The following is a 19,944-nucleotide window of genomic DNA, read 5'->3' as shown; positions in this document are numbered from 1 at the left end:
TTTTCCCAGGAAATCTGTGCCAGCATACCTGGCTCCAAAGGCTCTTACAAGACTAGACAGGCATAGTGGATTCAGGAAGAAATGTAAGAGGAAGATTTTCTCCCATCTGTGGTGCTAAAGAAGGATTTTTCCACCTTTATCTACTGGAGAGGGAGTGTCAGACTAACTATTGCAAGTCTCTTATCAACTTTTGCTGTAGACTCCCTTAATACCTGGATTTTGACAGCAAAGTTATTATTTAGCGACTCAAAAAGCAATGAGTGACCTTACATGAGCTCCACAGTGTTTTTGTACAAGTTCCTAGAGTGAACGCGAAGGCAGCTGGTAACTCAATTACTGTTCTAATTAACATTTTGTATGATAAGCAGATAAGGATTTAGAAACCCATTAAATCGATAACAATGGACTTGTCCATTATCTTTGAGGCTTTCATGGAAGTATTACAAAAGCGATAAATTCATTGTTCTGCAATCTGTATATTAAACGTTCTCATGCAAAATTTTTTCCACAAACCGGTTGGAGTTAAAAATCTCATATCTGGCCCAGCTGGTGTGGCTCACTGGTTGAGTGTCGACCTATGAACCAGGAGGTCACAGTTTGATTCCCAGTCAGGGCATGCCCCAGTGGGGGGTGTGCAGGAGGCAGCCGATCAATGATTCTCTCTAAACATTGATGTTCCTTTCTCTCTCCCTCTCCCTTCCTCTCTTGAAATAAATAAAAATATATTTTTAAATTTCATATCTGTGTTTTCCTGTATTTCTTAAATTGAAGAAAGTTGAAACACTTATATATATAGTGAATAACATCCAATCAGAATTTTATCAAACTAGACTTTAATAAGTTTCTACATTAAACATAGAACTGTCAGTCTTGATTTCCCCAAACTGTAGTTAGTCTTTGGAATACCGACATCTGAATCACGTGTAACACACAGAAACAGCAGATTCCACACTTGAAATGTGCTCAATCTGAACTCAGCAGGAAGCTCGGGGGAAAGAGGGTTTTCATTTTTATCAGGGTTTGCAAAGGTGATTCATGGGCAAATTACATACTAAAAACACTAGTTTACACAAACAATACTGGCAGCCAACCTAGGACAGAATACAAAGTAAAAATGTAAATCTTCTCCAATGGTAGTCTATATTTCAGCTGCTCTATTAGAGAAGGCAATAAATATCTTTCACCAAAAGAAGTAAAAAAGTCAACTATGGCCCTGGCCGGATGGCTCAGTTGGTTGGAGCATCATCCTGTACACCAAAGAGTTGCAGATTCAATTCCCAGGCAGGGCACATACCTAGGTTGAGGGTTCAATCCCCAGTCAGGACACATACGGGAGGCCACCAATCAATGTTTCTCTCTCACATAGATGTTTGTCTCTCCCTCCCCCCTTCATCCCCCTCTAATATCAATAAAATTATATCTTAGGGTGAAGATTAGAAAAAAAATTTTTTTTAATCAACTATGGTAATATAAATTGACCTGGGTCTAAAATATTATGAAAACACCTTCCGTTTTCCACCCTCTGGCAAGGCTGTCTGCCCCTCCCTGGGCCATGGTGGCGACTCTCCTTCTGTGCTGGATGGGAGGACTAACATCAGGATATGAGTCTCAGTCATTACATGAGGTATACCAAGCTGGACTGTTTTAAACAAAGATTTGTAATTTTTAAAAATTCTTTTCATATGTGGCAATGCCTCTGTTGCCAAACATATTGTTTTTGAAAAATTAAATGGTGATAAAACTCTCAACAAGTGTGGAGCCCAGACTGAAAAGAGGGTTGGGGACTTCAGACCCAATAATGTCTTTCAACGTCAACACGGTGTCTCTCTGGTGTTGAATAACGGACCACCTACAAAGATTTTGAACTAACATTCAACTGAGACCAAATAAATGGCAGCTAACCAATTCTATGATCTATGCTAACTGTAGAAACAATAATTTTCATAGACAAAAAGAGCCTTGTTAAGGGCTGACAATCTACTCTAGGAAAACTCACAAGGCCTCTTCTGACAGCGTACTTACTGATAATAATAATACCGATTGAGTTCCAAGCTTCCCGGCTGAATGATGAATCGCTCCTTTGAGAATACAACAGAGGTCGAGATTGAATAAAAGAAACTATGTAACATAATTACAGTATCTCTATTTCAGAATTAGTATGAAATTAATTTTATCACTGCTTATAGTAGGGAACTAGCATCACTTTCTTAGAAGACTAAGGGCTTTATTTGAAACTGTAATTATAAAGACAACCACTAGAACAAAAATATCAGAAAAACCCCATAGACCACATAATGAAACTTTTTTTTTTAAAGGCACAAAAACCATATGGACCAGCTAACATCAAATATATCTGCCATATTGACAAAAGTAAATTTGCTAACCTTACCTATTAAAAGAAAATTAATCTCAAATTGGATTACAAAGGAAAAATAAATAAAATCTCTATGCTACAAAGAGGAGCACAACTTAAAACTAATTTTGAAAGGTTAAAAATAAAATAATAGCTGGGAAAAAAATGCCCAGATGGATATACTAAGCAAATACAAATACATAAAAAGAAATCATGGGACAAGACTTTATTATTAGGCAACATAGAATTCAGGACAAAAAGCATTAAGCAAGACAAAGAGAGGTATTTCATGATAAAAAGGGCACATAAGGATGAAAAACTTTCACCCCCATGTCCTTTGAAAATACTTTTAGATTTTTGAACCACTGGAATATACCACTTATTCAAAAATTAAAAATTTTCATGAAGAACGACAAGAGAAAGAGAAGGAAAGAGCGCATCACAGGACTTATGCAGGAGCTCCCAGGAGCCCTTCATCCACTTTCCAGTATTTGAATGGGGAAGGCTCCAAGTCCTGGGACCGAGTGATTGGCGCCACCCTGCCACCTTGTGGAACGTGAGAGGAAGATGAATCCAAGGGAGTGGGACAAACAAGGACCCCTAAATCCAACCACACCTGATTCTAGCCTACCCTCGAGCTTTTCTCTTACCTGAGCCAATATGTTCATTTTTACCTTTAAAATATTCAATGAATACTCACTAGAAAGAACTTTTTTTAAAAAAGGGGTCTTTATCGGGAAAAAAATGAGACATATGTAACACTTTAAACAATAAAGAAAAAGAGGGGGGGGGGGCGCCTTTTGATGTCCAAAAAAAAAAAGTGGATATAATCTAATCACAGACAGCTTCTTAGAAACATGGAAATCTCTCTGAAGTCCACGTAGCCAACAGTGAACCAGGATGAGGAAAACCCAAAGTCTGATTCCAACTAATGAACCTGCTTCAGACCAAACCAACAGGCAGGTAGACGACAGGACAGAGATTCTGGAGACCAGGAGGAATCCTCTCTCAACCCTCTCCATCAAGCAGACTGAAGGGGCCTTAGCCAAGCTACTGCTGGGGATGAGAAAGTAAAAGCAAAAGTAGGACCAGGAAGGATTAAAAAGAGCTGAGGTAAAGAAACACAGTAGGACCTACCCCTGGAGGACAGGCCTTTTGGGGAGCAAGAGTGAAGACTGATAATTTCCTCACTCACTGTGTGAACTCCATGAGGCCCAGGAAGTAAGCAGGCATGCATGATGGTTGCGTTGTTTAAAAGACTAAAAGAGATGGGAGGTATTATCTTGATATAAAAATTCTGTACTACATCTACACAATGGAATACTACACTGCTATAGAAAAGAAGAAATTCTTACCATTTGCAACAGCATGGATGGAACTGGAGAGCATTATGCTGAGCGAAATAAGTCAGTCAGAGAAAGATAAATACCACATGACCTCATTCATTTGTGGAATATAAAGAACAACATAAACTGATGAACAAAAATAGAACCAGAGTCATAGAAGCATCAAACAGACTGTCCAACCTATGAGAGAAGGCGGGAGGTGAGGGGATAAGAGATCAACCAAAGGACTTGTATGTATGCATATGAGCATAACCAATGCACACAGACAGTAGGGGATGAGGGCATGTGCTGGGGGGTGGGGGCGGTCCGGGAGAGGCCAATGGGGGATAAAGGAGATTTATGTAATACTTTAAACAATAAAGAATTTTTTAAAAATTCTGTACTAGGTAAATTCATGTCTTTCTAAACCTTTCTCTAGCTTTTTCTAAACTTTTGGGTTTACTTTTCTTTTTCCCTCCAGTGGTTATGACCTTTTTATTTTTTTATATTTTTATTTTTATTTTTTTTAAATATATTTTATTGATTTTTTACAGAGAGGAAGGGAGAGAGATAGAGAGCCAGAAACATCGATGAGAGAGAAACATCAATCAGCTGCCTCCTGCACATCTCCCACTGGGGATATGCCCGCAACCCAGGCACATGCCCTTGACCGGAATCGAACCCGGGACCTTCCAGTCCGCAGGCCGACGCTCTATCCACTGAGCCAAACCGGTTTCGGCGATTGTGACCTTTTTAAAGTAGAGCTCCATCAAAAACATTTCTAACCTGTCTTACAAACCTGACAGAAAAGTACTTCTATCTGCAATGAGGTCAGGAAATCCAAGAGCACTCAAACCTGGGAAGCCAAAGGGAAAAGAACACGTGAAGGGGGGGAAAGGGCAGCAGAAAGCCCAAGGACCTAAAGAGGCCACTCATGTCAGCCTGCAGGCATGGCCTCCCAGCTCAACTTCCCTGATCCTGGGAATCTTCTCTGAGGATGAAGTCCCTTGCAACAATATCTTAAAACCTTCACCCTTTCTTAATGTTTCAGCCCATCACAGTCCTGGGTCTTTTTACCACCCATCTGCACATACCATCCCCCAGCCCAGTGTGCACATTCTTATTTAACAAGTGGGCCAAGACTCACCTCCCGAAGACGCTTTCCCAGAAGGATGACCACAGCCTGTGCTTTCTGCCGGACACATGGGACTGCGGTTTGCAAAGCAAGATCTTTAGAAATAAAGCAACTCTGTTTTAAGCACACATGCTTTTTGTCAGAAACTTTACTGCCAGAGATAGAAAGACAAACTATAACACGCATTATGAAGGAATTAAAATTTCATGACATATCAGCCAAAATGTCAACTATGCTATAAAACATTACTCCTTTCGAAATCCACAAGCAGAGGTGAAGGGAATGGCTGCTTCCCTGTGTGTTTTTCCTGAGAGATCGTATGATGTGGTGGTTAAGAGCATATGCTTGAGAGCCAGGAAGTCTGGATCAAATCTCAGTTCTGCCGCTTACTAGCTGTATAATCCGGAACTCAACATCTCTCTGCCTCAGTTTCCTAATATATAAAATCTGTATCAAAATAACAGTAGATCCCTCACAGGGCGTTTGTGAAGGTTAAACAGTCAATAAATATAAAGTCCTTAGAATAGTGCCTAATACACAGTGTTAGCTATTGCTGCTGTTGTTATTATTATTATTACTGCTACTGTAGCATGAGAAATAAGAGTAGTCATGTGTTCAAAGAAAAAGGGAAAAGGGGGGGAAAGCTTCAGAATAAAAGTAACTGGGTGGGATGAGCACAAATAAACAATATGTCAGCAATAATGAATATTCTCAGTAGCTACCAATGTCTCCAACAGCACCTTTTTCACTCCAGAGTAACAGAGGATGAAGTTGGGGAAAATCTAATGAGTGATTTCAGAAGCCACAGCTCCTCCCCAAAATCCTACATTACCTACTTCTGATGCCTGAAATGACTTTAAATAGACACAAAGCATTTTCATTTCTCAAGTAGAAACAAAAGGAGATACTCAAAGGTTACTTAACTAGCAGTCTTCAAAGATGAGAAAACAAAGAAATAGAAAGGCTAATACTATATACTAAGGAGAAAAATGAACTTCAACCCTACTCTCACACTAGGCCCCACAATTAAATCAAAATATTTATCAGGGTTACAAGTAAAAGCTAAAACTATAAAATTTCTAGAAGAAAACATAAGAAAAAAAATCTTCATGACCTTGAAGCAGGCAGAGATGTATTAGGACACAAAAAGCACTAACCATAAAAGAAGAAATTGATAAATTTGACTTCCATCAAAATTAAAGCCTTCTGTCCTTCCAAAGGTCATCAAGAATATTAAAAAGTCAAGCCACAGAGTGGAAGAAAAATTCACAATACATATATCTGACAGTGGATTTTTATTCAGAATCTAGGAAGAATTCTTATAGCTCAATTACCACACAAGCAACCCAATTTTTATAAATGGGCAAAAGAAGATATAGGAATAACCAATAAGCACATGAAACATCACTGGTTATAAAAAAAAAAAAAAAAGCAAGTTAAAACCAAAACAAGACGCCACTTCACACTCACTATAATGGCTAAAATTTAAAAGACTGGCAATAATACTAAGAATTAGCAAAGATGTGGAGCAACTACAACTCTCCTATCCTGCTGGTGGGAGTATATAATTGAAGCACTGCTTTGGAAAAACCTAGTTTGGCCCATTATTACAGTTAAATATATACTACTTACCTATTCAGCTCAGAAACCCACTCCTATTTACCCAAAATAAAAACGTATGTCCATAAAAAGCCTAGTACACGAATGCTCTTAGCGCCGTTACTGGAAATAGCCAAAACCCCAATGTTCAGCAAGTGGATGGATGAACAAATTTTGGTATACTCATACAATGTGATTCTACTGAACAACAGAAAGGAACAAACTACTGATATACTCAACAACGTGGGTGAACCTCACAGGCACTATGCTGAAAGAGCTGGACACCACCAAAGAGTACATACTGTAATGAGTCAATGCATGTGAAATCTAGAAGAGTCTAAAATATCCTATAGTGAGAAATCAGATCAGTATTTGCTTGAAGTAGGCGATGGAGGGGAGGCTAAAATGACTGCAAAGAGGCACAGGAAACTTTCTTGGAAGATGGAAATGTTCTTCATAATTAGGAGAAATGGTTATACTGATGTATGTTTGTTAAAATTAACTGACTCACCCACAGAAAATGTGTAAATTTTATTGCATACTGAAAATCATACTTAAGTTAATGAAAAATAAAGCTTTTAATATTTGCCATATAATTTATAGCTGAAATTTTTCTATTAAAAAGAAATCTGAACAATTAGACTAACAAATTCCTGTGCAAATGAGTATTCCAAACACATTTAGGAGAGTAAGATTTTATTCCAGTATTTTATCAGCAAAAAAAAATAGTGCAGAGAAATACCTCATTTGAAGAAAAATATTTAACTTCAAAAAGTACATTCCATATTTACATGCTTTGAGATGATCATAGTTTAAATGTCATTTTATATATATGATACAATCATCCTAACATAAGGTAAATTTTTAAAAATAATCTATGCTTCCTGTAGATAAAAATTTTTCTATTGCGCAAACACAAATTACCAAACATTATATTTGTCTTTGAGAAAAAAACAAAAGAAACCATTCTTTTGAGAATGCCAAAGACTTCTGTACGTAAAGAGGACAATCGGCATTAAAATATTCTCAGAAATGCATCTGAAACATCTTCCTCATGCATGATTAAAAGCATTTTCTTGATAACACAAAATCAAAACCATCACACTCAGATCATATGCGTTTTGAGTTCATTAACAAACTCATGCCTGCCTCAGACAACCTAAAAGAACTACTGTTTCTAATGTTTTTCTCTATAAATACTAACTTTAATATTAACGCAAAAAAGAGCTGCTTCAAAAAAATAAAATCAACAAACTGAATATCTGGAATTCATAAGTACAATGAATAAAAATTAATACATGAATAACAAAAAATAATTTCTCCTATCCAGCTAACTGGTATTTCCTTCTCAATTCAAGTCAACAAATCTTCACTGTTCAAGTAGTGGAGGGACAAATGGAAAAAAAGAAAGAAAGAAACTGATTTGTATTGAAATGGGTTGAATTATATCCTCCTAAAATTCATAAGTGGAACTCCTAACCTCCAGTCCATTAGAATGTGACCATATTTGGAGATAGAGCCTTTACAATGGTAATCAAGTTAAAGTGGGTGATTGGGGTGAGTCTTAGTCCAATATGACTAGAGTCCTTATAAAAAAGATAAAATCTGGACACATGGGCACACACACAGAAGATGACATGAAGAGATACAGGAAGATGATGGCTATCTACGAGTCAAGGAGAGAAGCCTGGACTAGAGCCTTTCCCCAGAGCCCTTAAAAGGAACCAATTCTGCTGACATCTTAATTTTGGATTTTAGTCTCCAGAACAGTGAAACAACAAGTATGTGTTTTTTAAGCCACCCCATCTATGGTACTTTGTTACTGCAGTCCCAGCAAACTAATGCACTGTATACTAAAAGGCTTAATAGCTATTTGGAGAAGCTTATAACAAATCACTAGAATACCAGGAGGATTAGTATGCTGAGGTAGTGTCTAACCATTTAAGAGTGTAAACATTCTGATCGTGGCTGACTTTAAACTACCAAGGCTTTAGCAACCTGAAAGAAAATTTCATCCTCACAAGCCACTACAAGCCAGCTCTAGCACAGAACTAAAATGCAGGCATCAGTACTCACTATCCACAGGTGATGCCAACGTACAGCCAAGGTTAGAGCCACAACTAAAACTGGCAGGGCAGCTTCACAAAAGTAATGATTGTTGAGATATACAATATTTTAACATTCAGATGTGGGAAAGGCACACTGCACATGTAAAAATAGGTTAAGAATGATGGGAAAAGAAATGATGAATAAACACTAAGACCTAACATTTACTGAGCACTTAATATGTTCCAAGCACTGTTCTAAGCCTATTACATGTATTAACTAATTTAAGCCTCACTACAACTCCCTGAGACAGTTCTGTTATTATAAACATCTTTTTGAATAAGTAAACTGAGCCACAGAGAAGTTAAGATCCACAGCTATTAAGCGAGGAAGCTGGGATTCTACACAGGCTGTCTGGCCGGACTCTGTGCTCACACCACTGTTCTGTGCCGCTCTCATCATGCATGGCATCTCTACAGCACATGGCAACTGATCTGGTGTAGCTAGAGCCAGGAGTGAGGGGCAAGAGACTGGGTGGGAGAAAGTGTGCCATACTTCTGGCCTCAGGTATGTTACCTTACACAATGACTGGGTTTGCAAATCAAATTTTTGTAAGATGGGTTATTTTAAATGTTTTTAATAACTTGTTCTTTAAACACATCAAATTAAATCAGAATTGACAATACCTAGAAGTCTCTAAGTAAAAAATCACCGTAAAACAAATTCACCACTTCCTTATCCTGTGTCTAAATTCTGATTTTTATATGATAAGAACAGCTTATCAGGCAAAAAGCGCCTGTAATTGCTTAATGGCAATCAGCATGGCCTAGAACAGGGGTGGGCAACCTTTTTGTGAGTGCGTGCCAAAACCAGCAAAATCTCTGACTCAAAATTCTTTTGCGTGCCAACCCTAATTTTTTGAGAACATGTTACGCCTATTTGATATTTCTTAAGGTGTACGTATGTGAAGAACCTTGAAGAAATAATAAAATTCATTCGAGCGACAAAAACACAGTATATGATGATGAAAAAATACATTTATTTTTTAATGTATACATGTTATGTAAAATTATTTATCTAAGATGCACCTACACTGAATTTATCTGAAAAATAAAAAAGTCGATATTAAGAAAAAGATTGTAAATGGAAGATTATAAGAGAGGGTTTCGCGTGCCAGCAAAAGTTACTGGCGTGCCATGTTTGGCACACGTGCCAGGGGTTCCAACCCCTGGCCTAGAACCTCTAAGAACAAAAGCAGAAAATTCATCTAGACACCCTGAGCCACAGAGAGAACTCTGGAAGATAAAGCTGCACTTGCTACACACCTGGAGAACAGGCAGTAAGTTTTCCACTCCTGAGGTTAGAAGAAAGACATCCAATGAACACCTCACATTACCATAGCCCCAGGGAACTACTGAATTTCAGCACTGCTTTCTACACAGAGCCAATATTTAACTTGAAATTGTAGTTTTAAAAGATCATTCTTTATATCTATGTGTTTGCAGAGCATTGTAATCTGTCAGCACTCTGACAAAAGTAGTATTTTAGTATATAAGATAATGGCAGGAGTGAACAAAACACACAGGTCCCTGAAGTAAAATCTACGCATCGTTAGCACAGAAGAAAAGATAAAATGGAAGGAAATATGCAAACAGGAAGCAAGATGGAAGCTTCTCTCCCAGAAGCGCAGAGCCTTAGAACTACTAGAAACTTAAGGGAGCCCTTTTCTCGGCAGCCCCAGGAAAATGACAATGTGAATGTGATGAGAGGCTAAGCTCTGTGTCTCTTTGTAGCAGTAAGTAGGTGGGATGGAGGCAGAATATGACAATCAACCTGCAGGCCAGGCTGTTCCCAGTGTTCTCTGGCAAGTAGAAGAAATAGGATTTTATTCTGTATGGGTGGGCAACCTCTTGTCTTACTCAATTTAATCACCCACAAGTAAACTTTGTGATATGTGGGGGTTGATAGTTAAGAGTTACAGAAAAGACTGTAAAGTATACTTACCTATAAAGTAATTTATACATAAATGATACCCTGACTTAGCAACTAGAAATTGCTCAGACTTAAAAGGGGCAGTAATCATTTCATCAAGTACTTAAAAATCCCCAATATTTCAGTCAGAACCACAACAAGTATTTACATTCTTATTTGCCAAGAAAGTAATGTCTACTTGAACAGTATTAAACACCTGTCAACTTTCAACTGGTGTGAAACAAGAGGCAGAAGAAACTGGGCATCCAAGGAGGAGAGGCAGTGGTCTGACCTAACTCCAGGAAACAGCTCCTCATTAACAAAAAGTTCTCTAAAGCCACAATCCCCCTTACCAAAAACATTTTACATCATTACCCAATACCCACACACATTGCTAGGGTATTACTCTGTCTTTGCTACTCTAACCAATTACTACACACTTAGTGGCTTAAAACAACACACAGTTATTATCTTACAGTTCTGTGACTCCGAATTCCAACACTGGTCTCACCGGGCTAACCTCAAGGTGTCAGCAGGAGTGTGTTCCTTTCCGGAGGCTCTAGGGGAGAATCTGGTTCCCTGCCGTTCCTGGTTTCCAGAGGCAGGCTACACTCCTTGGCTCATGGCTTCTTCCTCCACCTTCAAAGCCAGTGTTGGTGGGTCAAACACTGCACCATTCTGAACTCTTCTTCCTCCTCCTCTTCCACATTTAAAAGACACTTATGATTAATTAGGCCCACCTGGAAAACCCAGGGTAAGCTGCACATCTCACACATCTGCTTCCCAACTTTCTGTTCAGGCTGTCAGGCCTTGCCTTGAGAGTTCTCTGTCATAATCAGTCAGATCATTCCTCCAGACTTCTCAAATGCTGGTTCTTCCTATTCCACTACTGTCAATAAACCTATTACATGTACAGTATACCCCATTTATGCTTTTCAAGTAGAGCTTTTCCTGTGGAGTTACACTCAATAACATGCAAGAGGAGGTTCCTTATTTAGATAAGCCCTGTAGCAAACACTTCTGAAGAGTAACTATCCCTATTAATTTATCGTATTTTTAAATCTGGATTTTCCTATAAATGAGTTAAGCACACTCATTGAAAGTGCTAACTAGATATATAAAAACTATCAGTACCAAAAAAACACTACTAAAAATACAATGACATTTCCACCACAAAAGGAATTAGTATACTTTTTAAAAGGAAATCAACACAAAATAAATTTCATCATTACGATTACTTTCTCTTTAAATGTTTTCCTAGAGACATTTTCCTACTATGTATGAGATTTATCTCTACTACTTAATGCACTACCATCTCTACTACTACAATCAATTTTTAAATTCTAAGTTTTCTGAATAGCAAAGTGAAATTATTATGCAATAAGCATAATGAAATAGAATGGCACAGCAGTCAATTTATTTCTTCTACTCTAGAAACAAGGAATAAGGAAGATGAGAAAGACAGAATAGAAAGAAGAAGAAAAAATATTTCCTAATGAGCACTATACTAGAAAAGGTTTCAAGTGCCAGAGATGAGGCTGGGACCTTGTGATGATCAATATTAATCTCTAATAGTTATCTAATTCCTCGTCCAGGATAGCTTAACACTGTACATTCCATTAATGTTTACTGCAAGGGAATGTCCATGGAAATGTTAGGATGTCTAAACAAACTAATTTAAAGTGGAATTCTTTTTCCTTAATTTTTGAAGAATAAAAACAATAAGGAAAAAATATTAGGGAATTAATATGGTCTTCCCAAAAGATGTAAATGAGTTGGATACACCCATACCATTTAAATATACATTTATCATCATATATGTTATATGAATGAATTTCTAGCCACTACCACAATCTCTGTGTTTTTAAAACCAGATCATTTTTTATAAGGAAAACAAATAGGAAATACTCATTATTCTCCTTATTCCAAAAGTCACTGTGTAATCATTCATTCATCAAGCATTTTTTTAATATATTTTATTGATTTTTTACAGAGAGGAAGGGAGAGGGATAGAGAGTTAGAAACATCAATGAGAGAGAGAAACATCGATCAGCTGCCTCCTTCACACCTTCTACTGGGGATGTGCTCGAAACCAGGGTACATGCCCTTGACCGAAATCGAACCTGGGGCCTTTCAATCCGCAGGCCAATGCTCTATCCACTGAGCCAAACTGGTTAGGGCAAGCATTTTTAAGTACCTACTATATGCTAGCTACTATGATAGGTGCTGGGGACACAAAAATTACAAGATATAGCTTCTACCATCAGCCATCCCTTCTCAGTTTTTTCACGGGAAGCTTTTTATCCAAACCTTCCTTAATATTGCTTTCTCTCTGCTGTTTTACCTTGGATTCTCCTTCACTTTCACTTTACATTACCTTTCTCTCCAAACTCCACATCTGTCCTGCCTCAGGCTACCATGCTCACTCTGGCAGAGTAGTCAGCCAAACTAGTTTCTATCCCCTAAGAAAATCACATTCTCTCACACCTCCATCTGCCTTACCTAACTCCTCCAGGCACCAGTTACTCCATAAGACCTTAATAATTGGCACTTTCATTGTAATTGTTTACTTCCCTGACTACCACCCCTTGGACTATAAGAATGTGGAAGGTAGGGATCTTATTCATTTTTATATCTTCACCATCTAGCAATGAACTTGGCACACAGTAAGCACCCCATCAATATTTTTAAGGATGAATGAATGAATGAATGCTGATGTGCAACTCAGAGAATGTACAGGTTGAGAATCTACTGGAAATATCTATGAATATAGATGTTTTATAGGGACAGGAAAGGGATAATCAATTCAAATGTACTGTTAGCTATCTAAATTAAAAAATAAACTTGAAGGACGAATAAAATACCTTAGTTAGAAAAGTGAGCTATTATGAAAAAATGGCAAGTGACCCATTCTCAGGCCATTTCTAGACCTCATATTCATCATTTGTATTTCTCTAAACTCTGGTTCAGATTTTTTTTTTTCATTCAAGCAATGGTCCCATTTATGGTGAATTTATCTAAAACACATACAGAATCACAATGACAAGGTAAATGCAATATAGATTGCCCCTACACATTTCCCTAACTTATGTCATTGCCCCTCCACCTTCAAATTGTTGCCACATCCACAAGCACATTATTACTATATCTGAATGGTTTTTGTTAAATTAACACACAATTTTTAACTCAAATATCAACTTAAGATTTTTCTATGCCATACAAATTAATGAAATCACAGATTTGATTCCTAATTGTACGTTTTTAGTACACATTAAAGTAAATATTTAACTATGAAAGTAAAAATATGTTTATTTGTGAACCAGTTAGAATTTACCAGGTAAGTAAACCAGGTGCAACTCGGCTCTACCTGTATAACCCACCTACAAACCGTCCCTGCTCCGGGCCCATTCCTCTTTCCAATCAGGACTCTACACATGATGTGTGCCCTTATCTCAGCTCTGAATTTACTTGGTGTTAAGTGTCCAAATAATTTTGATTTTTAGCTTTAATACCCAATTTCTTTTGTAATAAGCAAGGAAGGAGAAACTTCATAAGAAGGTAGTATACCTTCATCATCATGACAGCATCCTGAAGCTTACATTTAATTCCAAAACTATTTATTAAAGTTGCTAAAAAGTTTTTTCTTGCAAAAATATTTCAACAGTAGTAGTGGAAATTTCAAGAAAGAAAAGCTGAATTACCCATAATATCACCATAATGGTCTTTTTAAAGGAGCCTTTGCTAACATGGGTGGGGGTCTGGACCACATTTGTTTTCTGTAATGTTTCTCTGTATATATTCTCAAGACAAACAGAAAGAGTAACAATCAAGATAATAAGGTTGATTTCCTAAGATTCAAGCTGAAATCTTAGAAACACATTTAAATAAACATATTTAACCTAAGAAAAACTGATAGTTTATCGTTATTTAGAAATAAAAAATCTACCTTAGTACAAACTTTGACTAATAGTTATTCTAAATTACCCTATGTCAAATTACCATATGACAAATGAGGTTTCAGCAGCCATTAAATTCAATACACAGACTATACAAAATCCTTTGGAGACCTCTTGTGGTAAAAGTTAAGAATACACACACACAGTATGTACTGTAAAATGTATATTCTCTAATTCCAAGCCATTCTGCTTCCTTTTATCGCATAGCTTTATTACTTCTTCAGTATTAGTAAAATATCAACCAATGACTGAAAGAAATTGTGCCATTTTTATCTTCAGGTTTACAGCAGCAGAAAAAGAGATTCTGAGACACAAGAATCTTCCTATCATTATTTAAAACAGACAAGAAGATACCACCAAAAACAAAACAACTTTTCTCAAAAAGTCAATGCTATATTGTTTACCGGTTATGGAACAGAATGTTGGCAAGGTATGTTGTTCATACCTACTATTAAAAACATTCTTATCCCTTTGCTGATTTTTCTTTTCTTTTCTTTGTTAATACGGCTGTGATTTGTATCTCAGATAGATAAAAGCTAAGTTTTATGGATCCACTAGCAATCAGGGGGGAAATTAAGGTAAGACCACACCTCACACAGTTAAGCAAAATAAAAAAAACGTGAATTAAAAGCAATATGAATGCTAAAATTAAATTCTAAAAGAAAAATAAATCGACTAAAATAAAATTTAGATGATTACTGAAGTATTTTCAGAATGCCAAGAGATCTATGTAAAAATAATGTAATGCTATCATAACCATGGAGGACTTAATTGGTCCAGTCTACTAAAAACACATAGAAATAGTGAATTAAGAGGACAACACGACCTCCCCAGGAGCCACACCCAGAGCAAGCCAGCGAGTGCCAAGGGGCAGGAAAACTGGCAGACAGTTTTTCACTTAATGATGCCATATCTGGGTCTGGGAACCCCAACCCTCAAGGTTGGCCCGGTCCATGGGGAAACCAACCTGCTGGGGCAGGAGGCTACCTGGGGCCGCCTACCCTGGGCTTACCCTGGACAGCCACCTATCGCAGCTCCGGGAAGCTATCCCAGACAGGCACCTCCTGGCACCTACCCTGGTCGTACAGCAACTGCTTACCCCGGACCAAATGCACCAGGAGCCTACCCCGGACAACCAAGTGGGTCTGGACTCTGGAGTCCAGCCTGGTGCCAGCCCCACTGGTGTCCCCGCGGGACCACTGCCTGCCTTATGAAGTGGCTTCCCCTGGAGGAGTCGTGCCTCGCATGCTGGTAACAGTTATGGGTACAACAAAACCCAATGAAAACAGACTTGTTTTAGATTTCAAGAGAGGGAATCATGTGGCCTTCCACTTTAACCCGCTTCCGTGAAGACAACAAGAGAGTCGTTGTTCGCAATTCAAACCTGAATAATAACTGGGAACAGGAAGACAGGTGATTTTCCCATTTGAAAGGGGTAAACCATTCAAAATCCAAGTACAGTGGGGCCTTGACTTACGAGTTTAATTCGTTCCGAGACCGAGCTCGTTAAGGAGCTCGTTAACTCAAATTACTCTGTCAACTCAAAGCAAAAAATAAGCAGAGAGACAGCTGGTATCTCAAAAAACTTGTTAGTCGGGACACTCGTAAGTCAAGCCCCCACTGTACTGGTTGAATCTCAGCACTTCAAGGTTGTAGTCAACGATGCTCACTTATTGCAGTTCAATCACAGGGTGAAAAATCACAGGGAAATCAATGTATTGGGAATTTCTGGTGACATCAGTCTCAACAGTGTTTCACACAGTATGATATAATCTTAAAGGGACAGATACTCTTTTAAAAAATGAAAGAAATTTTAAAAAAGAATAAAAGCTTATGGAGCTCAAAAAAAATGAAAATGAATGTAAACCTTATCCATTTAAAAGTTTCATGCTCACTGTAAGTGAAAATTTTTGCCTTTAGTCAACAACATCCTTCTTATAAATCATCCATTTAGTAAGTATTCTAAGAGTTAAAAAAAGAAATAGTGAATTAAAATATAAGTAATGTTTCTTAAAGAGGGTTAAAAAAAAGAGGATATCCCCAAATAATATGAGAAACAGCTGTAGATGGGAGAAGGCACAGAAAGAAGAACAAGAAGGTCCAACATTTTTCTTCTGATTGGAATTCCAAAAGAGAATAGGAGAGAGGCAATATTAAAAGAAATAATGGCTGGTAGGAAGAAGAATAGGTTCCACTATAGAGAGCTTTCTACACTACGCACTTTACATGTATTAATCACAACAATCCTATAGGGATAATCCTCTTATTATCCCTATTTTAAAGAAAAGGAAATTGAAGGACAACACAGTTGGGTAATTTAGCCAAAGTCACCAAGGGGAAGAGCCAGCTCTCCAACCCAAAGCCTATGTAACAGGAGCCACCTATGTGACCACTTAACTTCTGAATCTCCACCACTCCATCTGTCCATAAATAGAGATTAGCTGTAGACACTGCACAGAAAAGTGAGTTGACTTTTGACTTTGCTTAGTCTTATATGCAAACAAAAAAATTTAAATGTGATCACTAAACACAGGAAAAATTACATACCTCAGTGATAACCAGAGAAATACAAATTAAAACAAGACAAAGGCAGCCATGAAATTTGGAAAACCCACATATGGCACCCAAAGTATCTTTAGTATGCCAAATGGCTTTTAAATCTCATTTGATGAATAAACATTGAAGAATATCACCAGGCAATGCTGTCTGTCAGCCAAATAATTCAGTTCTGGCAATGTCTTTGTAGAATGTTTTGATATTTTATTAAATTCTGCCTTTATTGTTTTATAAAAATAAGTAGAAATCAGAAATGAAAGTGTTGACGCAATTGTTCCTTGATCAACATGGGTTTGGAGTGCACAGGTCCTCTTTCATTTATTTATTTTTATTTTATTTTATTTTATTTTATTTTGCACAGGTCCACTTATACATAGATTTTTTTCAATGAATAGATTCAGCCTCCATATCAGTAGGTTTTACAACCGTGGATTCAACCAACTGAGGATCAAACATGGTATTTTCAATCCACAGCTGGAATCTGAGGATGCGGAGGGCCAACTGTATGCAGTTTTGCACCATTTTATATAAGGGACTTGAGCATGCATAGGTTTTGGTAACCACGTGGGGTCCTGAAACCAATCCCTCCCAGATTCAGAAACTTAACCAACTTGTTAAGTTTTAGGGGATCAAAAGTTATACAGTGCACAGATTTTCAGCTATATAGTGGGGTGGGGTGTCAGTACTCCTGGTCCCCAAGTTGATCAGGGTCAACTGTATATCTGAGTTAAGCAAATATACACTCAGTTATTTTCTTTCTTTTTTTTTTTTTTTTAATATATTTTATTGATTTTTTACAGAGAGGAAGGGAGAGGGATAGAGAGTTAGAAACATCGATGAGAGAGAAACATCGATCAGCTGCCTCCTGCACACCCCCCAGTGGGGATGCGCCCGCAACCCAGGTACATGCCCTTGACCGGAATCGAACCTGGGACCTTTCAGTCCGCAGGCCGACGCTCTGTCCACTGAGCCAAACCGGTTTCGGCCACTCAGTTATTTTCTTAAAAAAATGAACAAAACCAAAGACATGAAATATTGGAAATAAAGTTTTAGAAGATTATCTTTTAAAAATTTTTTAGAGATTTTAATCTTTTTAGCTCTATGAAAGCAATATCTCTTATAAGTCTACTACCTGACTTTTAATTATAAAGTCTGCCAGACATAGACCACAACCACATCTTCTTCCTCCATACGCCACAGTGCCTACTTTGTACACTGCCTCATAAATAAGAGGTGTGCCGAAACCGGTTTGGCTCAGTGGATAGAGCGTCGGCTTGCGGACTGAAAGGTCCCAGGTTTGATTCCGGTCAAGGGCATGTACCTGGGTTGCGGGCACATCCCCAGTAGGAGATGTGCAGGAGGCAGCTGATCAATGTTTCTCTCTCATCGATGTTTCTAACTCTCTATCCCTCTCCCTTCCTCTCTGTAAAAAAATCAATAAAATATATTAAAAAAAAAATTTAAAAAAAAAAAATAAGAGGTGTGACCTTAGATCTAATAAATCAAACTCATGGACACGACCACAAATTGAAACTTGTAGCACAGATAAGACATTTTCAAAGTTACATAAACACTCTAAGAAATGAACTCTAAATTATCTCTAAAAACTGAATGCTATTTATCAAATAATATCATTAAACTCCTTTAATAAGATCAACTTCTAAAGGCCTACATTAAGCTGATATTATAAGGAATTCTGTTTTTCTTTAAAACCTTTTTTAAAATCCTCACCTCAGGATATGTTCATTTTGTTAATTTTTTTTTTTTTTTTTTTTTTAGAGAGAATAGAAACATTGGTGTGAGAGAGAAACATTGATCGGTCGCCTCCTGTACATACCCCGACTGGGAATTGAACCTTAAACCTAGGTATGTGCCCTGACCGGGAATCAAACCTGCAACCTTTTGGTGTACTAGATGACACTCTAACCAACTGAGCCACCTGGCCATGGCATACGTAAAAACTTTTTAACAACTTTAAACCTAAGTTTCAGAATCTTCATTGCTCTCAGTGATGGGCCAACTTACCTCACAGCTGTGGCCTTGTGGATGAGCATCTCTGTTTGCTCTGACAACTGTGATGGAAGCAGCAGCTCCACCGGCTGCAGGCGCAATATCCGAGTTTCTAGCTCTGAACGGGAAGCAGAATCCTGGAAACTATCAAACACAACCTCACCTGTGGCAGGCTGCACTCCCTGAAAACAAATAAAAATGCAATGTCACAGAAAACGTATTTCTCCCAATTAGAACTATGACACAGCATAAGCAAGCATAGAAATAGCAAAGATGGTACACTCACTAGTATGTACTCCGTTTCTAAAGTGTCTGAAATCTGTTTTCAAAGACTCTTAATAAGAAGTCATATTCAGCACTATCCAAGCCATCTAGAAGGGATTTTAGAGCAATACCGAGTCCAAGTCCTCCCTGATCTAACAAACCTGATGGAGTGACTGTGACAAATCACCAAACCCTCAGTTTCCTCCTCTCTAGGTGGGACTAAACCAGCCTACTTCCCTCACAGGGTTATTAAAAGGTTTAAATCAGAAAACAAACATGAATGCTTTGTAAACTATAAAGCACTGTACAACAGCATCTGCCATCACTAAAAGTATGAAGTGACGTGTTCCTAGTAAACTGGCCACAAGAGTAGTAATAAATTACTTATCAACTATATAAAACTAATAAATAAAAACTATTAACTCTTGCAAAAAAAAAATACAACAAACTCTGAATGAACCCCAAGTAGAGAGTCTATCCAGGGAATGATGATGATAACTAAAAGCCACCCCCTCTCACCCCAAGCCAATAATAGCAAAGATAAACTGGAAAAGATCGTGATTTAAATCAAGTGAAAAAAGTTCTCAGATAATTTACCCAAAGTCTCAGGGCAATAAAGTGACAGAGCCAAGATTCATGTAGTCTGATTCCACGGGCCACACTCTTATCCACTTCAGAAATGTATGGGGCTAGTTACAGACTGTATTAGCCAACAGGAGAAAAAAATAA

General features: G+C 37.7%; 1 protein-coding gene across 2 annotated transcripts in view; it reads right to left on the bottom strand.

The window, feature by feature from the left end:
* Positions 1-19,944, bottom strand: part of MSH3 (mutS homolog 3) — a 128,171-nt gene that overhangs the window by 92,204 nt on the left and 16,023 nt on the right. For both annotated transcript variants that reach the window (XR_004967549.1, XM_036309189.1), the window contains exon 8: positions 18,967-19,133. Coding sequence is in view for 1 of the 2 variants with exons in the window: in XM_036309189.1 (XP_036165082.1) it covers positions 18,967-19,133 (167 nt within the window). In the remaining variant the exon portion in view is untranslated. The remainder of the gene's footprint in view (positions 1-18,966; positions 19,134-19,944) is intronic.

This window comes from Myotis myotis, unplaced genomic scaffold, assembly GCF_014108235.1.
Source record: "Myotis myotis isolate mMyoMyo1 unplaced genomic scaffold, mMyoMyo1.p scaffold_m19_p_5, whole genome shotgun sequence".
In the NCBI taxonomy this organism is placed as follows: domain Eukaryota; kingdom Metazoa; phylum Chordata; class Mammalia; order Chiroptera; family Vespertilionidae; genus Myotis; species Myotis myotis.
Note: the sequence above shows the minus strand (reverse complement) of the source record. Positions and strands in the feature narration are given on the sequence as shown.